Source organism: Botryllus schlosseri, chromosome 8 (genome assembly GCF_051294905.1).
Source record: "Botryllus schlosseri isolate E-star chromosome 8, Bs_hap1, whole genome shotgun sequence".
NCBI classification, from domain to species: Eukaryota; Metazoa; Chordata; class Ascidiacea; order Stolidobranchia; family Styelidae; genus Botryllus; species Botryllus schlosseri.
In genome coordinates, this window is record NC_137243.1 from 20,565,573 (window position 1) to 20,586,613 (window position 21,041).

The 21,041-nt window shown below is 40.2% G+C and overlaps 1 protein-coding gene and 1 pseudogene across 1 annotated transcript; one reads left to right on the forward strand and one right to left on the reverse strand.

The window, feature by feature from the left end:
- Positions 1–21,041, reverse strand: part of LOC145445025 (enoyl-CoA delta isomerase 1, mitochondrial pseudogene) — a 288,929-nt pseudogene that overhangs the window by 182,083 nt on the left and 85,805 nt on the right.
- On the forward strand, positions 678–7,116 carry LOC145445010 (uncharacterized). Its single transcript, XM_080323097.1, has 5 exons — positions 678–3,555; positions 3,810–5,768; positions 5,955–6,227; positions 6,287–6,394; positions 6,767–7,116. The coding sequence occupies exons 1-5, from the start codon at positions 3,444–3,446 to the stop codon at positions 6,919–6,921; spliced, it is 2,607 nt and encodes an 868-aa protein (XP_080179223.1). The 5' UTR covers positions 678–3,443; the 3' UTR covers positions 6,922–7,116.

The following is a 21,041-nucleotide window of genomic DNA, read 5'->3' on the forward strand; positions in this document are numbered from 1 at the left end:
CCATGTTGATAATTGTAATTATAATTGATCGGGCAGGGTTATTACCAAAGGAAGTCATATGGGCGAATCGAAACCGTTAGTTGATTTGGCGGAGACAAATACTTTGTAAGTGGCCGGGATGGTAATATCTAGAGATATCATAATGAAATGCTATTGTCTCACGTACATTTCTACTTGTAAATGTACAGTACGAGTGCACAAGCACATACGTACATTTATGATTAGTGCGGGATTTGAAGCACAGGCCTGCGGACATAGGTGGAGCCTGGAGTCTAATAAATCACATAATGTCGCATGCAATACCTCGTTTACAATGATGATTATCTCATCATGTGCCAAGGTAATTAAGGAGGTTCGAAACCGCAACTGGCTGGTATCGCAACTGTGGATCATATCACTACGTTTTCTCGCGACGCTCTCACTAATTGAGTGGCCTTGAATTCGAGATCTAGACGTGTCTCCGAGTACAGGCGAATGTTGGGTTAGCTTTGCTGGATTTCAGGCGGTGCGTTCTCTTCGGTATCAAGCAGAATATTCATACACGCATCTGTTTAGAATTAGGTTTGACTAGTCTGACTATATGATGGATATACTAACCGACTCTGACTGCGACAACGAAGCATTTGATCCTAAGCCAATAAAGCTCGGAAGATATGTCTCTTCTGACAAAGGTACGTACCACGTAATTCCGTATGATTACATGTATTTCAATATATCAGTGGTTCCTAATTATATATTAAACAAGTGGAAATAGTCTAGAGGGTATTAAAGGACAACAGAAAGGTGGTATAACAATCTTTCGATTAAATTATAATCGCAAATTTACATTTGACAAATACATCAAGGTACGGCTCGTTCGTTGGGCTTTCTGAGACATAGGGACTACGCCATGTGTTTCGGTCATCGTAATTTATGTAAAATGTGTGTCATGTGCGTATACAATTATGCATAGTGTTGGTATGTTTCTTCCCTGTACCATCATGAATGATTCAGTTTACTGATATGATCATACAGCTTCTTATACGAGTAGCATAATATTAGTTGTTTCGCTTGAAGCAGGCCTACAGTAGGCCTATATCTATGTTGAAGTCGAAACTGGAAGTATTATCTCTACTCTTTACTCAACTATCAAATGTCTATACCACATTTCAGTTAATTTACTATTCGAACAGAGCAATGATACAAAGTTTTAAATTATTGATTCGAGCCCGAAATAATTCCAATGCTGACGCCAAGTTTTGAAAACGAACCATTCATCATTATGTCTATTATCAATTGAGTCAATTTGATGAGGAGTAATGTTTCGCAATGTTTCGATGATCGATGATATGGTATATTTCATCAAATAGCGTTGTTATCCACGTACAATGTACATTGTGCAATATGTTTACGGTTTGTTGACAAGGATATTACGTGATGTGTTCGCTCCCTTATTACTACCGTGTACCATGAGCCAGGGGTGTCAAACTCGAATTGCTTCGCCGGCCGGATTCAGACCTTCAAATCGCTCGCGTGGCGGACCAGTTACATCAATCAAAAATGTTACCTCAAAATCAACGCCTCAGTTGAGCACTTGAATACTCAATTATACAGCCCATGTATGATGCGGTTATACTCTATCAAACCCGTTATTCGCAAACAATAGAATTTTTTCAAGTCCGTAATAGAACCTAGTCCAACCTTTGACGACTTTGTTATTGTCGATCCGTCTGCAACAGTAATTAGAGGCAAAGTCGCTATTGCTCTTCGTTGATTTTAACTATGTTTCATATCGATTTGGGGAACATCATTTCGTATGGTATATTTTGATGCTGTCATCTTACCAAGTTTCAAGACTATGACTTTATGACTAGCGCAGTAATTTCGCTGTCAAAGTCGAGCATCTAGTAAATCAGCCCGCGCCAATATATGGTCGACTTTGATAACGTACTTACTACTTTAATTATTGGGTCACAGCCTTAAATCTTCATACAATGTTAGATGCCATCATGAAGATATACAATCCGAAATTTTGCCATATAGGAAACAATCAAAATGTACACATACCAATACTGTTATTCGTGAAAAATCAGTTATGCGGTAGGCTGAAGGTCAGGTGATTGCATCTTACACTGAACCAATTTTTGAGGGTGTGACTCGGTGATCAGGATAGTAATTTCGTTATGATAGTCGAGTATATCAAGTACATCGCTGACCTGCCATCTACGCTACCGCATGATAGATTTTTCACAAAAGCCGAAATTGCTATAATGCTATATGTAGGTTTTGAATGTGTTTTATCCCGCGGGGGATAAAAAATATCGTATTGTATATTCTGATGGAGACATCTAGCACTGTATCGAGATTAAAGTCGCGTATGTCAGGGTGCGCGCTGATTTGGCATTCAGCCTGCCGCATAGCAGATTTTACTGCAAAAGCCAGTATTGGTATGTGTACAATTTAAATATATTTCATACGGCTATGGATAATCAAATTCATATTGTATATCTTGATGAAGGAATCTAATACTTAACCAAGTTTCAAGGGTGTGACTCTATAATTACAGTAGTAAGTACGTTATCAAATTCGCGTATCCAGGGTCTGCGTGCGCTGGTCGACACTATATCGGCGCGCGCTAATTTACTAGATACTCGACTTCGACAGCGAAATTACTATGCTAGTCATATAGCCATAGTCTTGAAAATTGGTACAGCGCAAGATGACAGCATCAAAATATACCATACGAAATTATGTCACCCAAATCGATATGGAACATAGTTAAAATCAACGAAGAGCAATAGCGACTTTGCCTTTAATTACTGTTGCAGACGGATCGACAATAACAAAGTCGTCGAAGGTATCTGGGCCTGACAGTCACGTGGTTTTCCGAGTGTCCACACCACCTTTGAGTTCACGCTGGTCCAACAATCTCCAGTAATATAATGGCAAATACGGTGAGGTGTGCGCACTATAATGTGAATTATCTCGCAGTCATTTCTCGGTCATCATCAGCGAATAAATTTTCGAAGATTGATTACCTTGTAAGGAAGGTATCATGTTATGGGCGATTGCACGCTACTCGAGAATTATTTAATTTGACACCTTCGAGTGAACTCAACCAACATCTCAAAATGATACGATACATTTATATGATTGTAAAATTGTCTACAGCATCACATACATCTGCATGTAGCGTACCAGTTACTCACTGTTAATGTTAAATACAGTATGGGCACTCCTTTTACCAAAACTATCTATTCAAATGCGACGCATCAGTCACTCTTGAATCTAAAATGACAGACAACACGATACATGATACATGCAACACGATAGTCTAACCTACGCAAATTCGTTTCATCACAGCTAATCGGAACAAGCATCTTTCAGATACTGTTGATAATGAAGATGATGTCAATGCTCGGAAGAGGCTTGGATCTTCGCTACATATCATCAGTCAAAATGAGATGCAGAATGATAGAGGTGGCTCATGTGAAACACCTCCTATGAATAAAAGACTAAAATCACTCGATCGTCAATATAACGACGGAGAGGCTGGACCCAGTGGACATGAAGAGGGTGAGTTTACAATATTTTGCCACATTTCATTTTCAACATAAGTGTTCAACCTAATATTCTCATATTCAACAGTACCAAAATATATTGATGACAATTTATTAATTCGTAGTGGTATTACTATTCCAATACATTTATCGTTCTAGCATATAGGTACAATGTACATTGTACATGGTCGGTAGGATTAGTGAAACGTTACACACAGAACTCCTCTATCCCGCAGGAAATGAATAAATACCTAAGGCATCATTTTTCAGATTATGAAATGGACCCAGATGCGCACGAGGAACTAGACGAAGACTTTGAGGAGTCATGTATCAGTGAAGCTTCGGAATATGAGCCACAGTCTTCATCTTCGACTACGGACAGTTTCAGTAGCGATGATGGCAGGGAAGAAGAGAAAACCCGGAAACCCGCAACATCTCAGCAAAAGTCATCCACTTCAGACTGTTGCGACACCAATATCAACAGCAATAATGAGGCAGCCATGGATATCTCATGTGGCTCACAGTCATCAACGTGGGCTCCAGATGGTTCTGATTGTGAGTGGACAGACCTGGAAACCTCAACGCCAAAGAAGAAAGCTGTGACTTCAAGGATAAAGAAAAAGCGGGCAAGGCCGAAGAAAAAACCGGCAAGGCCATGCCTTTACTGCAAGAAGTTCCAAACGAAACTTAACCGACATTTAATAAATAAGCATCCTGAGGAAGATGAAGTCAAAGAAGCTCTGGCTTTAAGTGGAAAATTACGGCTCCTCAAATTCGATTTATTAAGGAAGCAAGCAATCATGCAACACAACAAAAAAATGCTACAACTGCAGATGCCATTGGTCTGTGAAAGAAAAAGCCGTCTTTCCCAATTGAAAATTTGCCAGAATTGCCAGGGCTTTTATGCCCGACGCTCCTTTCCGAAACATGCTCAATTGTGCGCAAAACGGCATGATGTTGGAAATGTAGTCGGACATACCATGGAAATAATTGATGACAGTGCCTGCCCTGATTTTGTTTCCCTGCTATCAAGGTTTAATAGTGACGAGGCCGGTATCTTATGTCGACGAAACCCAATTATAAAACTGGTTGGGAGAAGTCAGTTTAACAAGAACAGGCACAAGGCCGGAAAGAAAGTGGAAACCAGAAAATCGGTAATGACAGGTATGCGACTTCTTGCCAATCTATACCTGGAGTTTTCGAAGACAATCGGAGACAAATCAATTGACATCAAGGAAATGTTTAACAAGAAAAATTTTTACGCCCTGGCCGAGGCGATCCGTAAAATGACTATCGATGACGAAGGAAAATTGAAATACGGGCTAAAACTGATGATTGGAAATTTGCTGAAAACCACAATAAAACGACTGAAAGGACACTTTTTAATACAGGATATCGACAAAGCCGCAGAAGATATCATAAAATTTGAAGATGTATTGAAGATGCAATGGTCTGACATGTTCACAGACGCAGAGTACCAGGCAGCAAATAGTAGAAACGAGATTTTGAGGAAGCCAACAAGACTTCCGAATGAAGATGAAGTTAAACGACTAAGGGATTATACGGTGAAACAACTTGAGACACTACTTGCTGACGAGTATGATGCCCCATATGTAGAAAAATTCATTTTCGTCAGGGACTTGGTCATTTCCAGGTTAACCTTGTTTAATGCCAGGAGGGGTGGCGAGCCAAGTCGTCTTCATATCAAGGACTGGATCGATTGTAAAAATGAAAAATGGATCGATTTACAGAGAACAGAAGGCTTGGGAATCGATGATCAGGTTCTGTTGCAGAATCTCAAGGTCATATACCAATGTGGGAAAGGGATGAACCATTTGGTTCCAGTGCTGGTGCCACCAGACTGCGTCAAAGCCCTTGATTTCCTAGCAGATGAAGGTGTACGCAAAGAATGCCAAATACGCGTTGGAAATATGTTTCTATTTGCAAGTACACGTCACTCTGACGGACATGCTAGTGGATATCATAGTGTACAAAGTGTGGCCAAAGCAGCGGGATTGGACACGCACATAACAGCGACTTTAATGCGTCACAGAGCGTCAACCCTCTACGCCAATCTCGACATACCCGAGGATCAGCGACAGGCATTTTACAGCCACATGGGGCATTCAGCGGAAATGAACAAAAATGTGTATCAGTGCCCACCTGGAATTCGAGAAATTACTAAAGTTGGCAAGCACTTCGCCGATATGGATGGTCTCGACTTGAATAGTGAGTATAAATGCATATGATTCATACAATTCTTCACCTCGCTAAACTAATTATGATACTACATCATGATTTCTATTCGTATTGTAATGCGAGAGTATTTGTGTTTTGAGTTACGTTCTAGACACTAATTCTGAATCAGTGAACATTGTCCAGTGTCTCATTTTGAGGTATGATATTTCGTTTCAGATGATGGAAAACCACAATCACCTGATCAAACCTGTGAACAAATGGATTCTGACGAGGGTGGGCCTGTAGACTCTCCCGAGAAACAGCCTGATATGCCGGAAAGTATACACCGACAACAGCCCCATGCCTCTGCAAGTGAGGCAGAATACGAGATGACGTCTTCACAAACGCCAATAAAGAAAAAAGTGGTTAATGCTGCCGATAAATATCGCAAGTCAAAATCCAAGAACGTGGTGAATGCACCTGATAAATGTGCCAACAAGCATAAAAAAAGTGAGCTTTTTTAGATATGTCCAAAATTCAATTCAATAAACTTGGTTTCTCGTTTCAAGAGCGTCAAGAGCGCCATAGATGGACTCGTGAAGAAACAGCTGAAATCCTAAACAGATTCAAGGATGTAATTTATGAGGAAGGAGACAGCAACAAAGGCAGCTTGCCAGGTAGAGTGGAATGGGTTTGTTCGTTTGTGGTATTCATGGTGTTTGTCGACTACTATGGTCATTCCCCCCATAATTGCCGACTTTTAGCAGGGCCCACTTCTGGGCTTTTATAAGACGCCGCTTACAGGGATGAGATGGCGAGGGGGGATGTAAATTGATGCTGTGTGTTCGCGTAATATACATTTATTAGTTATTGATCATGGCAGTGAAGATATCGATTTCTTTGGATCCTACTTCCGAGCTAGGCCAACCTTCGATGTTATATGATTTCTTCTGGCCGTCGTCGTTGAAATACCATTGAACCTTACAATAGTTATATGCAGCTAGTTGCCCAAATTATAGATTTAATGAAATATGCTCGTGTCTTTTTAGGGTACAAAGAAATTGGAGAATTTGTGGAAAGCAGTGACATCCTGAAAGGTTTACCGGACATGCAGAGGATAAAAATGGTTAAAACCAAAATCTTCAATGAGAGAAAAAGATGCCGCTCTGCACTGCATAAGGGGATGTCACAAATGCACGAATAGTCATGGACTATGACATCAGACTTTCAGCACGTAGCGTCAGTGATCTCTAGCACTGACGACTGTAGATTACGATTGAGCAATTTCGTTTAGTACCTGGTGGCAATTTTAAATGTACAATTCGTTTCATGATTTTCGTTGCATTCTCTTCACAACATTTTGTTGCGAATGTGTTTTGATAAATTGGTTTCGATCGCATGCTTCGAACTATTTCATTTCTTGGTGTGATTTAGCAGGTTGACATTGGTAGAATCGAACGATTTTTTGGCCGCTTTCAGCATTGGCTGGAGGATGCACCCATGGCTCACCATGGGGCGTAGCCGTATTGCTCGAGGTCCGAATTACTGAACAGTGAACAAGTTGGCGTATGGCTTAAAACAAATGGAAGTTAGCAATTATCAAGTGCCCAAGATTATCACGAATCAAGATTCAATGTGATCTGCTGTAGGGTTTTTAAGAGAAACATGAATTTGGAGCGAAGTTTATAAGATAACTCCTTACAATTTGACGCGGCTATAACATGGCGAGAGTCTGAGATCGGTTTAGAGACATGTTAAAGTGGTCTTTATTCGGTAATATTGGATCAAAAAGTGTACAGTGCCTTAGTGGAAAAATTGCCTCATACCTGCTAGTAGACTGTATGGTCCATGAGACGTTATACTTCCGAGGGATATTAGGGCTGCTTATATTAAACCGAATATATTTATTACCTAATTAGAACTTGGATCTGCTATCGCGACAGAGTAGCCACGGCTGGCCAACGAATGTCATAGTGATTTGGATACTAGTTGTAAAAAACTGGTGATCTAATCTGCAGCATGGCCAACTGTAGCTTCTTATAAAGACACATGTTCCGTATTTTCACAGCAGTTTTCAAACGCAAATATGTGCGTGGTGAAATGGCATGGTCATTGGTATAATCCACAGCTGCAACACCAATGGGTTGTTGGTTCGAGTCCGGCTGAGGACGACACGAGAATTCCTACCCAAGTGTTGGAGGTTTATCTAGGCTCGTCGTCATCCTGTGATCCGCGTAAGCGGTGATTTATAAAAGCCTAGGAGTGGGCTGTGCTAAAAGTCGGTGAATACGGAATCAAAAAATGAATATAGGCATACTCTAAAACTACGAAATTAGTCAAAACACCATGAATAAAAAACAAACAAACGGCGAATTATATATCGCGATCATCGATATCGTACAAGGATGACGTCGTGGATTTCAAATAGTGACGTCAAAAGTGATTGTCATTGGTAAATGACTCTTTTGACGAAACTGGTTCCCGAACCTTGTCATATAATACGACGTCAATGTCCACCTTAGTTCAGTGACAGCAATGGTCATGGTCTGGTAATTCAAAATGGCGAATTGTCTCCCTAAGTAACAAATGTCCACTAAAGTGGTCTATTAGATATTGAAAAAGTTGGGAAAAATTAGGGCGACCGCAGTTGGAGGACATTTCGTGTATATTCTAAACGCTGCGATATAAACCGCAAATCACCAGTGACAAAGCGCGGAATCGATATTCCAAAACCAATCGAGTTATTTTCAGACGCCTAGCTTGTCTCCTTCTGTTGGCGATAACTGTCGCCCAACTGCTTCAAAACAGGACTGTCCACCAAAGTAGTCTAATAGGTAAATATATATATATATATATATAATATCGAAGTAAAAAAAATGACCAAGATTAATATGAATACAGTCCGTAATTCCACAATAGTCTATTTCCTTATATTGTAGTTATGTCGTCGATATATACATCCTACAAAATGAATGAAATCATGATTAACTATCCAACAAACAATATGTTATATTTTATATGGGTTCATTGCATAATGCATTCTTTAATGTACGGGAATTTCGTTAATGTTTATGCTGACCGGTGTATATCCTCGCCGAGGAAAGTCTGCCTTTATATGAGGAAGTTTCTCTGATTGGCGGGAATTTCCCAGTTTCATTTGGTACTTACCAGCACATTTAAAGCTCGATGTAATCACGAAATGCTCCCTTGATATAGCTATTAATTATTCATGCATGTATTACTCATGTAATGGCATTCAAGAAGACAAATGGTCACTCATTGATACGATTTACACGCTTAATCCTGGCGCCATTTGTACCAAACTAAACATGACCAGTGCCAGAAATCGGTAATACAAATGTAGATAATTTTGCACCCTGTTATCACCTTGAGACCTCAGGCGAAATTCCGAGATCGGAAATCTTTTCTCCACAACCTTACATTGGATTGGATCACAAAGAAAACATAGATTGTTGATTGCTGGGGCCGAGCACGATGATCCGAGTAATTGAATCTGAATCGTGTATTATTTCTAATGATTTGAGTCGGGTAGTGCTAGATAAATTCTTCCGGTACTGAAATGACACCTGAGTTAATTTATCAACGGGAATTATAGTTTCGATTAGGGTTGCATTTAAAACAAAAATCAATTCAAAACAAACATGTTTAAAACGAGGTCCCTGCTTGTTATTGTTTTTCATGTTTTTTCAAGTCATGACGTCATGAATATTCAACCGTGACGTCATACTGGATTGACATTGACAATTGAAAATATAGGGTAAATATAGGTCCTTTGACGAAATAGCTACGTACTATGGCTGTTGAACCGACTATTCTGAGGTTTCCAACCATTCCACGTCGTATACGTCCGCTCTATCGGTTGGTAATTGTCTGTAGGCTCATACAACATGTTTTTGGAAAGTATTTACACAATTATGGCATGATTTTACAACTTAAAAAAACAATTTTTTTCTTCAAGGCCTTTGTTTAAAACACTGTTTATAACATGTTTTAAACATAGTGGTTTAAACCACCGTTTCTTTTAAATGCAAATCTTGTTTCGAAGCTATTTTCTAGGGATGGAACATTTTCAACTACGTAATGCTATAAAGCTAGATTGGTCACATTGCAGTATACGGAAGATAGTAAAAAGCTATCCACGTGGCTGAAAATGACATATCGGTAAAGTGGTGATTAACTCACAGCATTGCGACACAGTGCAATGAAATAGGGATGGTCGAAAAATGCCAGATAATCTTTAATAAAATTACAATATTTGTGGTCGTATAAAAGGTACATATTTGAACTCTCCACATCACTAATGCCAGCGTGACGTCATCGAAACCTAATACATGATTCCGATTGCAATCACTCAGGTTTTTGATTTAGCCCAACCCTAGTGATTACTTCTTCAACAATCTGCGGCATCTTATACTGATCTTAGCGTATATACGGCAAGACAGAAAGGGCTTTGCAATACTACCCATTCGAAAATAAACTGTTAAAATTGCGGAATCTCCTAAAATTTCAAATCGCATTTTCGCAAATTCTGACCATCATTAATGTAGCTATGCATATATCCGCAGGAACCATTCAGGGGCTCCCAATAGTGACCGGGCGAATGTTCAATCCATGGAATAGGAATAGGACGTGGTATATTTTTTCCCTGATGTTTTTGCGGCGTATACGCCGACTCATGTTGTACATACACAATAAGCACGATCTGTGCATATGCACACCATCTTACGCAACGGGATGTGCATATGCCAGTAGAGAAGGAATGTACAGATAAGCGTTGTAAGGCTTTCTAATTCTTGCACCACAATTCGATGTTATCCCGGTAATGCGAGCGCCAAGCGAGGAATTCATGAATACAAGTGATACTAATCAGGTCTTTGGTCTGACCCGGCCGAGTTCAGACCCACGACCTACCGCTCAAGACGGCGGATGCTCCACCATTACGGTATCTTGTCATGTGCAGTGCACGTACGAAGTCCAGATTATTATAAATAATTTTATTAGATCAACACACCTCAAGAATGCGATAGGGCGGTTCTAGCAAGCACATGAACGAATAGGTTTTTCCAAGTACAGCAATGAAACTAAAAAACTGTCAAGAAATATCAACCCGAAATCATATTCATGATCCAAATTAAGGCATTTCCGGTTTGACTTTATTGAATGTTTACCAACCGAAATATTTTCACATGTGGGGGCCCGAGGTTGGGCTATTGTACCTGCAATACACCCGTTCAACGATATATCGGTAACAAACTAGGAATATTATAATACCTCAACCTGATTTTAGACAAATAAAAAAATTAACTCGCAATTCTGCGGAGGTCAATAGTAATCCCGAATGGTCTAGGGGTCAGGATTCCTGACTCTCACCCAGGCGGCCCGGGTTCGATTCCCGGTCTGGGAAATAGCGTATTGTAGACCAATACACGTGTGGATTCAACCATTTTACTATACTCTGTTATAATGCCGGGTGGTCTAGTCCAGGTTTCGGGAACCCTTTTCGTCAACTGTTTATTTTAGATGGCAAGTAACAAAGAGCCATACGACTATATGAATCAACTGTCACGCCAAAATTCAAGATTTCATGATGGCACTACACGGGTTTCATGATGTAATGCGGTTGATGCTAAACCTGTTTGTCGTCGAGGATCTCTTTTCGACCGTCTAGGACCCCCGCGGACGCCACATGCCTCAGTTCAAATTTACCTCAATTATCGTGCCACAGTCATCTGTCTTGTGAAAATATTAATGATAATGTAGTGAAAAGCAGCAACAAGCCTCATACCATACGTAGAGATTTGGCATAGCCTACTTGTATGATGTCAAAGCGAATCCCGCAGCTGCTTCACAGGGGAAAATGAAAAGCGTGGGGAGGTTTTAATCTCTTTATTGGAACGCATTAGGAAAATAAAACTGCAGGACTTTCAATTTCATACAGCTATTCAATAATTTTCCGAGACTGAAAACTTCAATTCCAAAATGTTTAGCAAATATTTCGAGTATTCTCTGAGTACTCCAATCTTTCTTTTTTTCACAAACCCCAACCAAACAGAACAGAAAGATATTAGTATCCGTAAGCTATTGTTAATTTGGTAATTAACATGAGTTTTCACTGTGGGATATTTCATCTCAGGTGGCCATTCTGTTGATGTGAGTTTTCAGGTGTCAGTGGTTATGAACGAAATTGCTTCGTGATTTTCCTGATGTGGAAAATTACAAACCAGATTATCAATTATTTTGCAAATTTAAAGGTTTCGCGGACCCCCAGAAAAGGCTTTGCGGACCCCAGTTGAGATCCACAGATCTAATGCATTGGTTCGCAGCAGACGGTTTGCTTTGATTGGGCTAAGTTATCGCCGCCCCCATGCCATAAATTTTGTGATTGTAATAAAAATGTCCTCTTAAGGATAATATTAAATAAAGAAATATGTTTCGTTATACATAGCCTGATACACTTCAGCTTGAAAATGGTTGCTGGTCTGTTCGTGTTGAAGGTTACAAAGAAAAATGTACACGTCGCTTAAAATTTATTTTTACCCCCCACCAAAAAAAAAGGAAAACATCTGTCATAACTCGCTCATGGCAAAGTTATTTGCGTATGTGGAAATAGTCCTCCAGCATTCAGTTAAATGAATTCACTGAGATAATCATAAAAATTATTTCAAGTATTTTCGGCCTCAATGTCTCATCGGTCTAACATCTTCCCTACGTCTGGTGGTAGTGGGAAATGAACGACGTAGCACGATAAGGTGCTTGGTCCGACTCCAAAACGTTTCTTGTTTAGATGTTGAAGAGAAAAGTATCGTATCATTAGAGTTGGTGCGATCGGTAAATCCACGGCCTTCGGCACAAGAAAGAGTAATCGACTCTTGGTTGTAGCAGGTTCATCTGGGCAAGGCAATTTCATCTGACACAGCATAAATACTGCCGTTAAATCACATTATTACCATCATGAGCAAATTTAATTACTAAAAACAAAATTCTCTCCATGTCACTCTTTCTAGTACAGGGGTTCTCAACTTTTTTTTGACATGTACTCCTTTGGCGATGGTAAAAAAATTGCGCCCCCTGACCCCCTGCACTTATCGTCATGTCAAAAAGAGCAAACATTATTACAGTAGTACGGTAGCATAGTAGCATAGTATACATATGGTATATCTTACACAAAAGTTTGAATCCGCATTCCAGTTGTTAAGTCTTTTGCATTACTGACAAATTTCCCCAAAACTTGTTTGAAAATATCAAAAAAAACAACAACATTGAACAGGACATGAATTCATTTCAAAGTAGGTTACACTGGGACTAATCCTAATGCTGGTAGTGACTACAGAGAGCACAGCGACGTTCTGTCCTGCCATGCCAAATTTCATCAGTTTTGGGATTGAATCAAATTGTGTTGATTTAGAGCAGGGGTCACCAACCCGGTGCCCGCGGGCACCAGCTAGCCCGCGAGGACTAGATGAGTAGCCCGCGAGCCCCTTCTGAAAATAGGTGGAATAGCAGCATTTACTAATATTCGTCAGATTATTACCAGTGAGCTTTTAGATAGGCTATATAGATTGATTGATTCAGCTATTCTTGTTTAAAACACACTAACATGTAACTTACATATATAAACACTTAAAAACATCTTCAATTACAATTAGTAATATATAGATGTATGTGATAGAATCACCAGAAATTCAAGATACGGCGCATTGCCTATACACAGGGTTGCCATACCGTCCTTATTTCTAAGATTTGTCCTTATTTTGAAGGGCCAAGTCTTAGAAAACTCAACTGTCCTTATTTATCAGAAAAGTCCTTATTTTTGACTTGCGTCCTTATTTTGTCTTATTTTCAGCAACTATACAGAACTTGATCGTTTTCCTCTGGTATCTGTGTTGTATGATATTCTAAAAATATACTTTTGCGTCGAAATTCCATGACATCATAAGTGAAAGAAACACCAGTGGCACACGTACACACCACAGAATTTGAATTCTAAGTGGTGAGATAGCTAGGGCAGTGAGTGGTAGGCCTATAGCAGTTTCGGCTGTACCAATCTATCGGAGCGCACGTCATCTTAGCAGAAAAGAGCAGTAGGCTACCAGGTTTCTGCTGTAAAAAGTAGTAAAGCGATAAATCATTGATAAATTTATCTAAACTATATTTCACATATAGATAGTTTGGTCTACTAACAAGGCTACATCTGATCAAAATGAGCGAGCATAAAAATGTTTTTCGTGACGTTTTACACATATCGATATCTGCCATTGTGACATTAACCTGGAGGCCATAGGAAAGACCGCTATTTCCACTCACAATAAAACTAAAATACACGAGAAGTGTATCATAATGAGCCAGTGGATGAATATTTTTCACAGGTCGATCAGCACAGACTATAAGACAGCCTCTGCTGAGTGTACCTGCGCATGGGCATTCCATACTGTCAAACACCAGAACTTTCAGCATGCAATCATTCCTCGCCAAGGATTGCACATCGCAATAGTTCAAAGCAAAATTCCCAGATTCCAACACTTCAAAGAAGTTTGCTTCGGCCAGGAACAAGACTACAAGCTTTGTTACATGAGTTCTTGCTCCATACACTCAAAAAATGATTTTGTCTGAAATTGGTGTACAGCCTTCTTCCATCTCGACTGACCTCTAATCACAACAAGGTGAAGCTATTTCCTCTAGTCATGAGATTCTTCAACGCCAAAGTTGGAGTGCGCGTGCGTCTTCTTGACCTGCGATCGATGCCAGGCGAGTCCTCGGCACAGATCACGAACATTATTTTCTCCTTTATTCAAGAGAGGGGCCTAGACATGAGACAGCTGTCATCCTTTTCTGCCATTAATCCATCAGTAAATTTTGGAGGTTCACGCCCTGGTAGAAAAACAAACGTCTTCTCTCGCCTTAATGAGCAAACATTTCATCTGATCACAGTCGGCTGCCCTGATCATATCTTGCATAACGCAACAGAGAAGGGATCTGAGCGCCTCACACTTGACATCAAAACAATCGCATTGGAGATTGGTAGCTAAACAAGGAAAAGAAAGGACTTATTGAAATTACAGTCAAATCCCAGCTACAAGTAAAGATAAACCTAGACCTTAGCTGTCGTGAGATCTATGAATCACCTTCTAATAACAAGCAACTGCTGGTGCAGATTATTCTGGCAATAAGTATGGAATGTGATATGACACGGCTCTTATAAATGCAATGTATGTACAAAAACGCTTTTTATTGCTTATCTAATTTTTCGACTGTCCTTATTTTTGGGTCAATGTCGATGGCAACCCTGCCTATACAGTAGGGTTGCCATATTTTTGTGAAGCAAATTCCGGACACTCTTTAACGCCCACTAGCGGATTTTAAAATGAGTTGTAACACATTAACCGTCAATATGACGTCACACCAGCAAAGCATTGCCCATTGACTATATACACTATACAGGAATGAAGTCGAGCATAGGTCATGAATTGAGCCATCTGTAATGTGAGCTCTGGTGATTGCTTCGCTATAGGGTTTGCAATATATTCCTCCACGCGCCGGATGAAATCATCTGGCGGGTCGTGTCTGGCCTGTCAGGATTATGTTTGACAGCCCAGCTATACAGTGAGGTCGGTGCGGCTATCTGCTCATGTGGTTTAATCAGGTCCGAAGCAACATTTAACAGATAAAGGCGGACGAGCCCTAAATCTGGAACCACTGTCTGTGATTGAAGCATCCAATCGACTTTAACCAACTCTAGGAATATACCGTTAGCTTATAATTGCGATTACCATCAGACTTATTTCAGTAAATAATGGTTATTTATATTTATTTTGATTGCATTTTTTTGGCGAGGGTGGTGCCTGAAGCCCATACTAACATCATTATACGTTGCATTAACTCACGCGCGGCGCGGAGAACAATTTTTAATAGCATAAATCTGCTTGAAAATAACATTGTTTATGTTGATTTACGAAAAACTTTGGAGCCTGCTTCAAGCCTTCAAAATTCCGGACATTTAGGCATATTTTAGAAATTCCTCCCGGACGCAGATTTTTAGGTGAAATTCCGGACATGTCCGGGAAATTCCGGACGTATGGCAACCCTACTATACAGGCGACATGGCGGAATGCCGTTCACGGTCTTCCTGAAATGGTGGAGGGTTCCGTTACGATAGCTCGACGACCAGGACAATGCCGAAGTAGTAAACAATATTACTATTCGGAGTCAGATAGCCGTGATGTACTAGCAGATTTTCAATATCCGTATACCCATTACGTATTGCATCTTTTGGCACAGCTTCTTTCTATTACACTCAACGCAGTTTAATATACCATGTTTCTAACTTTCTGTAATCGTTGTTGCTGTCCGGTATAATGAAATCCTGTCATTTCTGGATGCTGAACAGTTGGAGATTGAAATTGTAACACTGCAAAATGACCCCCACCTCAGTCTGCAGCAAACGTTTGGTGCATTGTTGATACGGAAAAGTACAGTGGTGTATGCGCAGCAGCTATGAAGGTTGCAAGCGTCTATGGTTCAACTTATCGTTGTGAATCAGCCTTTTCGGACATGAACTTCATCAAAAACAAACACAAAACACGGTTAATTAATGCACATCTGGAACACTAGCTCAGAATTGCAGTGTCAAGTTAAATACTAGAGTACAGCGCACTAGTTGATATCATACAATGCCAGGCTTCCCACTGACTGCTATAGAAACAGATAACATGATGTCCAGTCATGCCCAGTGCTATGAATATCAAAGCGGAAATTTAGTGTGGTAGGGGTAAACGGCGGGAGTAAATAGTAGCCCGCCGCTTCAATCATTACGCAAAAGTAGCCTTCGGTTGCAAAAAGGTTGGTGACCCCTGATTTAGAGTTTCCTAATTGAGGGCGAAACCGGGCAACCTATATTGTCTTTGGCCACGGGGCGGGCAACTTCTCCAGTCGGCGGGCTGGATTGCTAAATCGATATATAAGTCCGGTACTACAGATTCACCAAGATATCAATTCATTAGGAATAATATATGGCAAATGCCTATAATGCAATTCTTCTCGTCCCGAAGAACTTGCGCGTAAGCTCTACTCCCGTATATAAAAACATACAGTCACTAAGGGCGGAGCCCAATTTCTCTGCTGCGTAGCGATTCTCTACTCAGCAACGATTTTGTTACTCAACTCACGCCAAAAAGTATACTCACACTCAAATGCGTTCGAATTGGCACTCAAATCTAAGGTATTGTATATCGCCGCTTTTTCATGATATGAGGTTCTGCTGAGCAAATGAAATCAGTGGCGCTTGGGTGGATTTTGTGTTTATAATTGTATTTGTAATTCTCTTCTGTACCCTTTCGACTTAATTGTCGTACGGCATCTCAGTATACCGGAATGGTAACTTCTACTCTCTCAAATGCGCTAGCGTCTAGTTCCGTTGCGTGAATGAGTGAGATGGCGCTTGCATGGGTGGATTCTGTTTCATATAATTCTATTATCAAAAAGTCATGTCAACTGCCTTTTGAAATTTATAGATACAGAAATGGCGACAAAGGGCCGGTACTTTACGAATGCTCCTCCCACAATTGAGTAGATGCAGCATCTTATCTTGAACCTGAGCTGATGGAGTTCTTGGTGATATCAGTGTTGGGATGGAGTCACTATACCTCCAGGCCTTACAATATTCGGACGAGACTCTCGCCAACCGAGCAGCAACCAGCAATAAGCTTTTGGAATCAAGAAATATATCAGGGAGAAAATGTAGGGTGGATATGGCGAAGTTTAATCGTAGATGAGCTAAGTAAATCGTGCATAGGGGAGCTTCAGTTGGAAAGAAACCCTAAAAAATGTCAATTCTCAATTTATTCACACGACATCGATGCATTCTTTTGTTCTTTGAAGCCTGCACTGACGTTGTCGCCTGCTATGAAACTTACCTTTATAAATTTCGAATGGGTTTGTAGCATCTTGCAAATATACTTCTGTGGGACAAAGGAATGTTCTGGGTGTCTTCACCATCATTGGTTTATTAGCAATTTTATCAGTTCAATACACCATAAAAAATGCGATACAATGAAAAGAAAGGAAGATGTCGAAGCGACTAGGAGTTGTCTATGGAATAGGACACCCACCTTGGCCTAGGCGATGTAAAGAGGAGGCATGCACACTGAATACAAGTATAGAAAAAGTATAGAAAAAGGAAGCGACAAGAAATAGGGCGGCATGTCATGGGAAGCGAGATCGATAGGTCAGTCGTGGTCCGGTAATCTTGAGGATGGACTGTATTTATTTAGTAGTAATTGCTTGTATTTCGACTTGAATGTGGACATGCTCGTCGACTGCCGGATGGCCGGTGGGATACTGTTCCATACATCAGGTCCGGCATATTTGATGGAGCGATGATCTTTTCGGTCGATCATGTGATATTTGGACGACGTGGACGCGCGTGTGTTGTACTTGTGCGCTTTTGATTCAGAGGTAAAGAAGTCATTGAAGTATTCGGGGCAACGACCGCAGTGAAACTGATACATAAACTTGGCGATTTCTAGTTTCCGCATATCTTCTATGTTTAGGACGCCGAATCTCTTCAGCAGCGACTTATTGGATGGGCAGCCAGGCCCCTTAGGGGTCCTAGCTATGATTCGGAGCACTTTATGCTGTAGTTTCTTCAAGAATTACTATTATTTCTATTGGGCCATCTTGAAAGGGTCTGGACTCTGGAGGAGGTAAATCAGTGAGATCGACGTCCAAGTAGTAGGTTTTGTGACGAAATAACGTGGAAAGCGTCTCGTTGTTATGACAAAATCGTCCACGCGTGTTGGGTCAAGGCTAAAAAAATCTGGCAACGCACTTTCGGAAAATGCCGTCTGGAAATCAATATTTAACTGAGTAGAGAGAATTTGCGCGCACTCAACGCTGAGTATCGATCGATACTTAGTTGAGTGGAGATACGCATTTAAGCATTACTTAGTTGAGGAGAAGAATTGGGCTCCACCCTAAAATTTGAGGCTTAGGAATGTATGGAGGATTTCGGCAGACTGTGGCAATGGGCCCGATTATCACGTGAGACGGGAAACCGTCCGCGGGCTTTCGGAGCAATTTAAGAGGGAATTTTCGCTTTATAACCTGAAAATATATATGTGACACTTATATATTATCAAAATAATATAAATCTAAAATATCGTCGCGGGCCGCGTGTTTGAGACCTCTGCTCTACACGCTCACCAGAACGATGAAAATGGAGTGGTAAGCAGACTTGTCAACTTTTCAACATTTCTAATTAGATTAAGATTAAGCTACACATTTTTTCCGACTTAGATTAGAATTAGAATTAGAGCTACACAGCGTTTTCCAAATTAGAATAGAATTAGAATCAGAGAAACATAGCTGTTTCCAAGTTAGATTAGAACAGGCTATTTGTAGAACTTTGATCATGTGACTCGTAGCGCATAGCAACCAAAAATTGGTCAGCACGCCACTTCCTTGCGCGCCTGCTTCAGCGCTAAATATCGCATAGTCTACTGTGAATTTCTGGTTGTAAATGTTTCTGAAGTTTGTTATAGAAGTCATCAGTGATTTAACTATGCCGGATGTCAATCCTGTACAAAGCATATAGAATGATACCATCAGATACCGTAGTTCTCTTCTCAGGTGATAACATATGTGTATTCGTACTTGTTACTTTCCAAAAACGATTTCGTTCAAGTCAACAAAACGAACCCATCACAAAAGAGGCCATCGTGCTTTTCAAGCTATACTAACCATGAATGCCTTTATGCCACGTAAAATGCGTCGAATGTATATGTTCCAAATAATCTAAATTGATCAACACGATATTCTCGGTATTATTCTCCCGGTTCCGGCATATTTACATGAGTATATTCATTATTCATACTTTCAATCATATCTAAGAAGATCACACAAGGCGTATATTGGAGATCATAAGAAGATGGTGTAATTTTGTACGCTCTTATATGTATTTTCAAATCAGTCTTTATCAATGTTGTCGGACTGGTACACCTATGTTACGTTTACTCAAAACTCCTACACATCATTACACGAAGGAAACTAGTAAGGGTGCAATGTATAGGCAGGGTTGCCATACCGTCCTTATTTCTAAGATTTGTACTTATTTCGAAGGGTCAGGTCTTAGAAAACTCAATTGTCCTTATTTCTAAGAGATATCCCTGTTTTCGACTTGCGTCCTTATTGTGTCTTATTTTCAGGAAATACAGAACTTTGATCGTTTTCTACTGTTGTAATTGTGGCATAATATTCTAAAATTATGCTGTCGCGTCGAGGGTTTATGACATCATAAATGAAAGAAGCTCCCCGTGGCGTACACACCACAGGATTGACTTCTAAGTGGTGAGATATCTAGGGCAGGATATATTTTAGCAGTAAACATCAGTGCCAGGTTTCTGCTGTATAATATGCAGTAGAATAAGCTTTGGGAACGGCAGGATTTATTGCGTAGTGGAAAAGGGCGCAGTGCAGACGACACTTGGGTTAAAAGTAGTAAAGCTATAAATCATTGAATAATATCTAAATTATATGCACGTATAGTTCTAGCTACCAATAACGTTAAATCGGATTATGTAAAATGAGCAAGCGTAAGAACGTTTTTAGGAACGATTATGAGAGAGAATTCAAGGGTATCAAATGAAGCCTAAAGGGCGAGTGTCTCGAACATTGCAATATCTGCAGTTGTGACATGGACACCTGGAGGCCTTAGGAAAAATTGCTATTTCAACTCACATTGATACCCAAAAACACGTGATGTGTAAAATATTGATTAATTCGAGCAAGTCGAAGAATAATTTTTTCACAAGTCGATCAGCGCCAACGACCAGAGACTACAAGGCGGCAGCTGTTGTTGTGGGTATCTGGCAGTGTTGGGATGACTCGAGTCATGACTTGACTCGAGTCAGACTCGAGTCACCTTTTTCGCATGACTTGACTTGACTCGAGTCACTTTGCTAAAATGACTTGACTTGACTTGACTCGGCGTATCAAAAATGTTGATTGACTCGTGACTCGGAGCAAAATTCACGAGTCAATTTCAAGTCATAAATTAATCGGTGTCGATAAAAATCACTGTATCTTGCATATGTTCGGATTGTTCGCGAAACGCTGGTGTAACCCGTGAGAGCGACCAATCATTCAATGATCGTGCGTTTTACTGAGCCTCCATTGTTCTCTGACAAATAAATTGACCACAAACGAAGTGATCGAAGTTTACAGCTTACGTTGTCGTAAACTAGTAGTACAGTAACATAATAGAAATTTATCTACCTTAACCAAACCTCTTGTTTTATTGATTTTGATTTC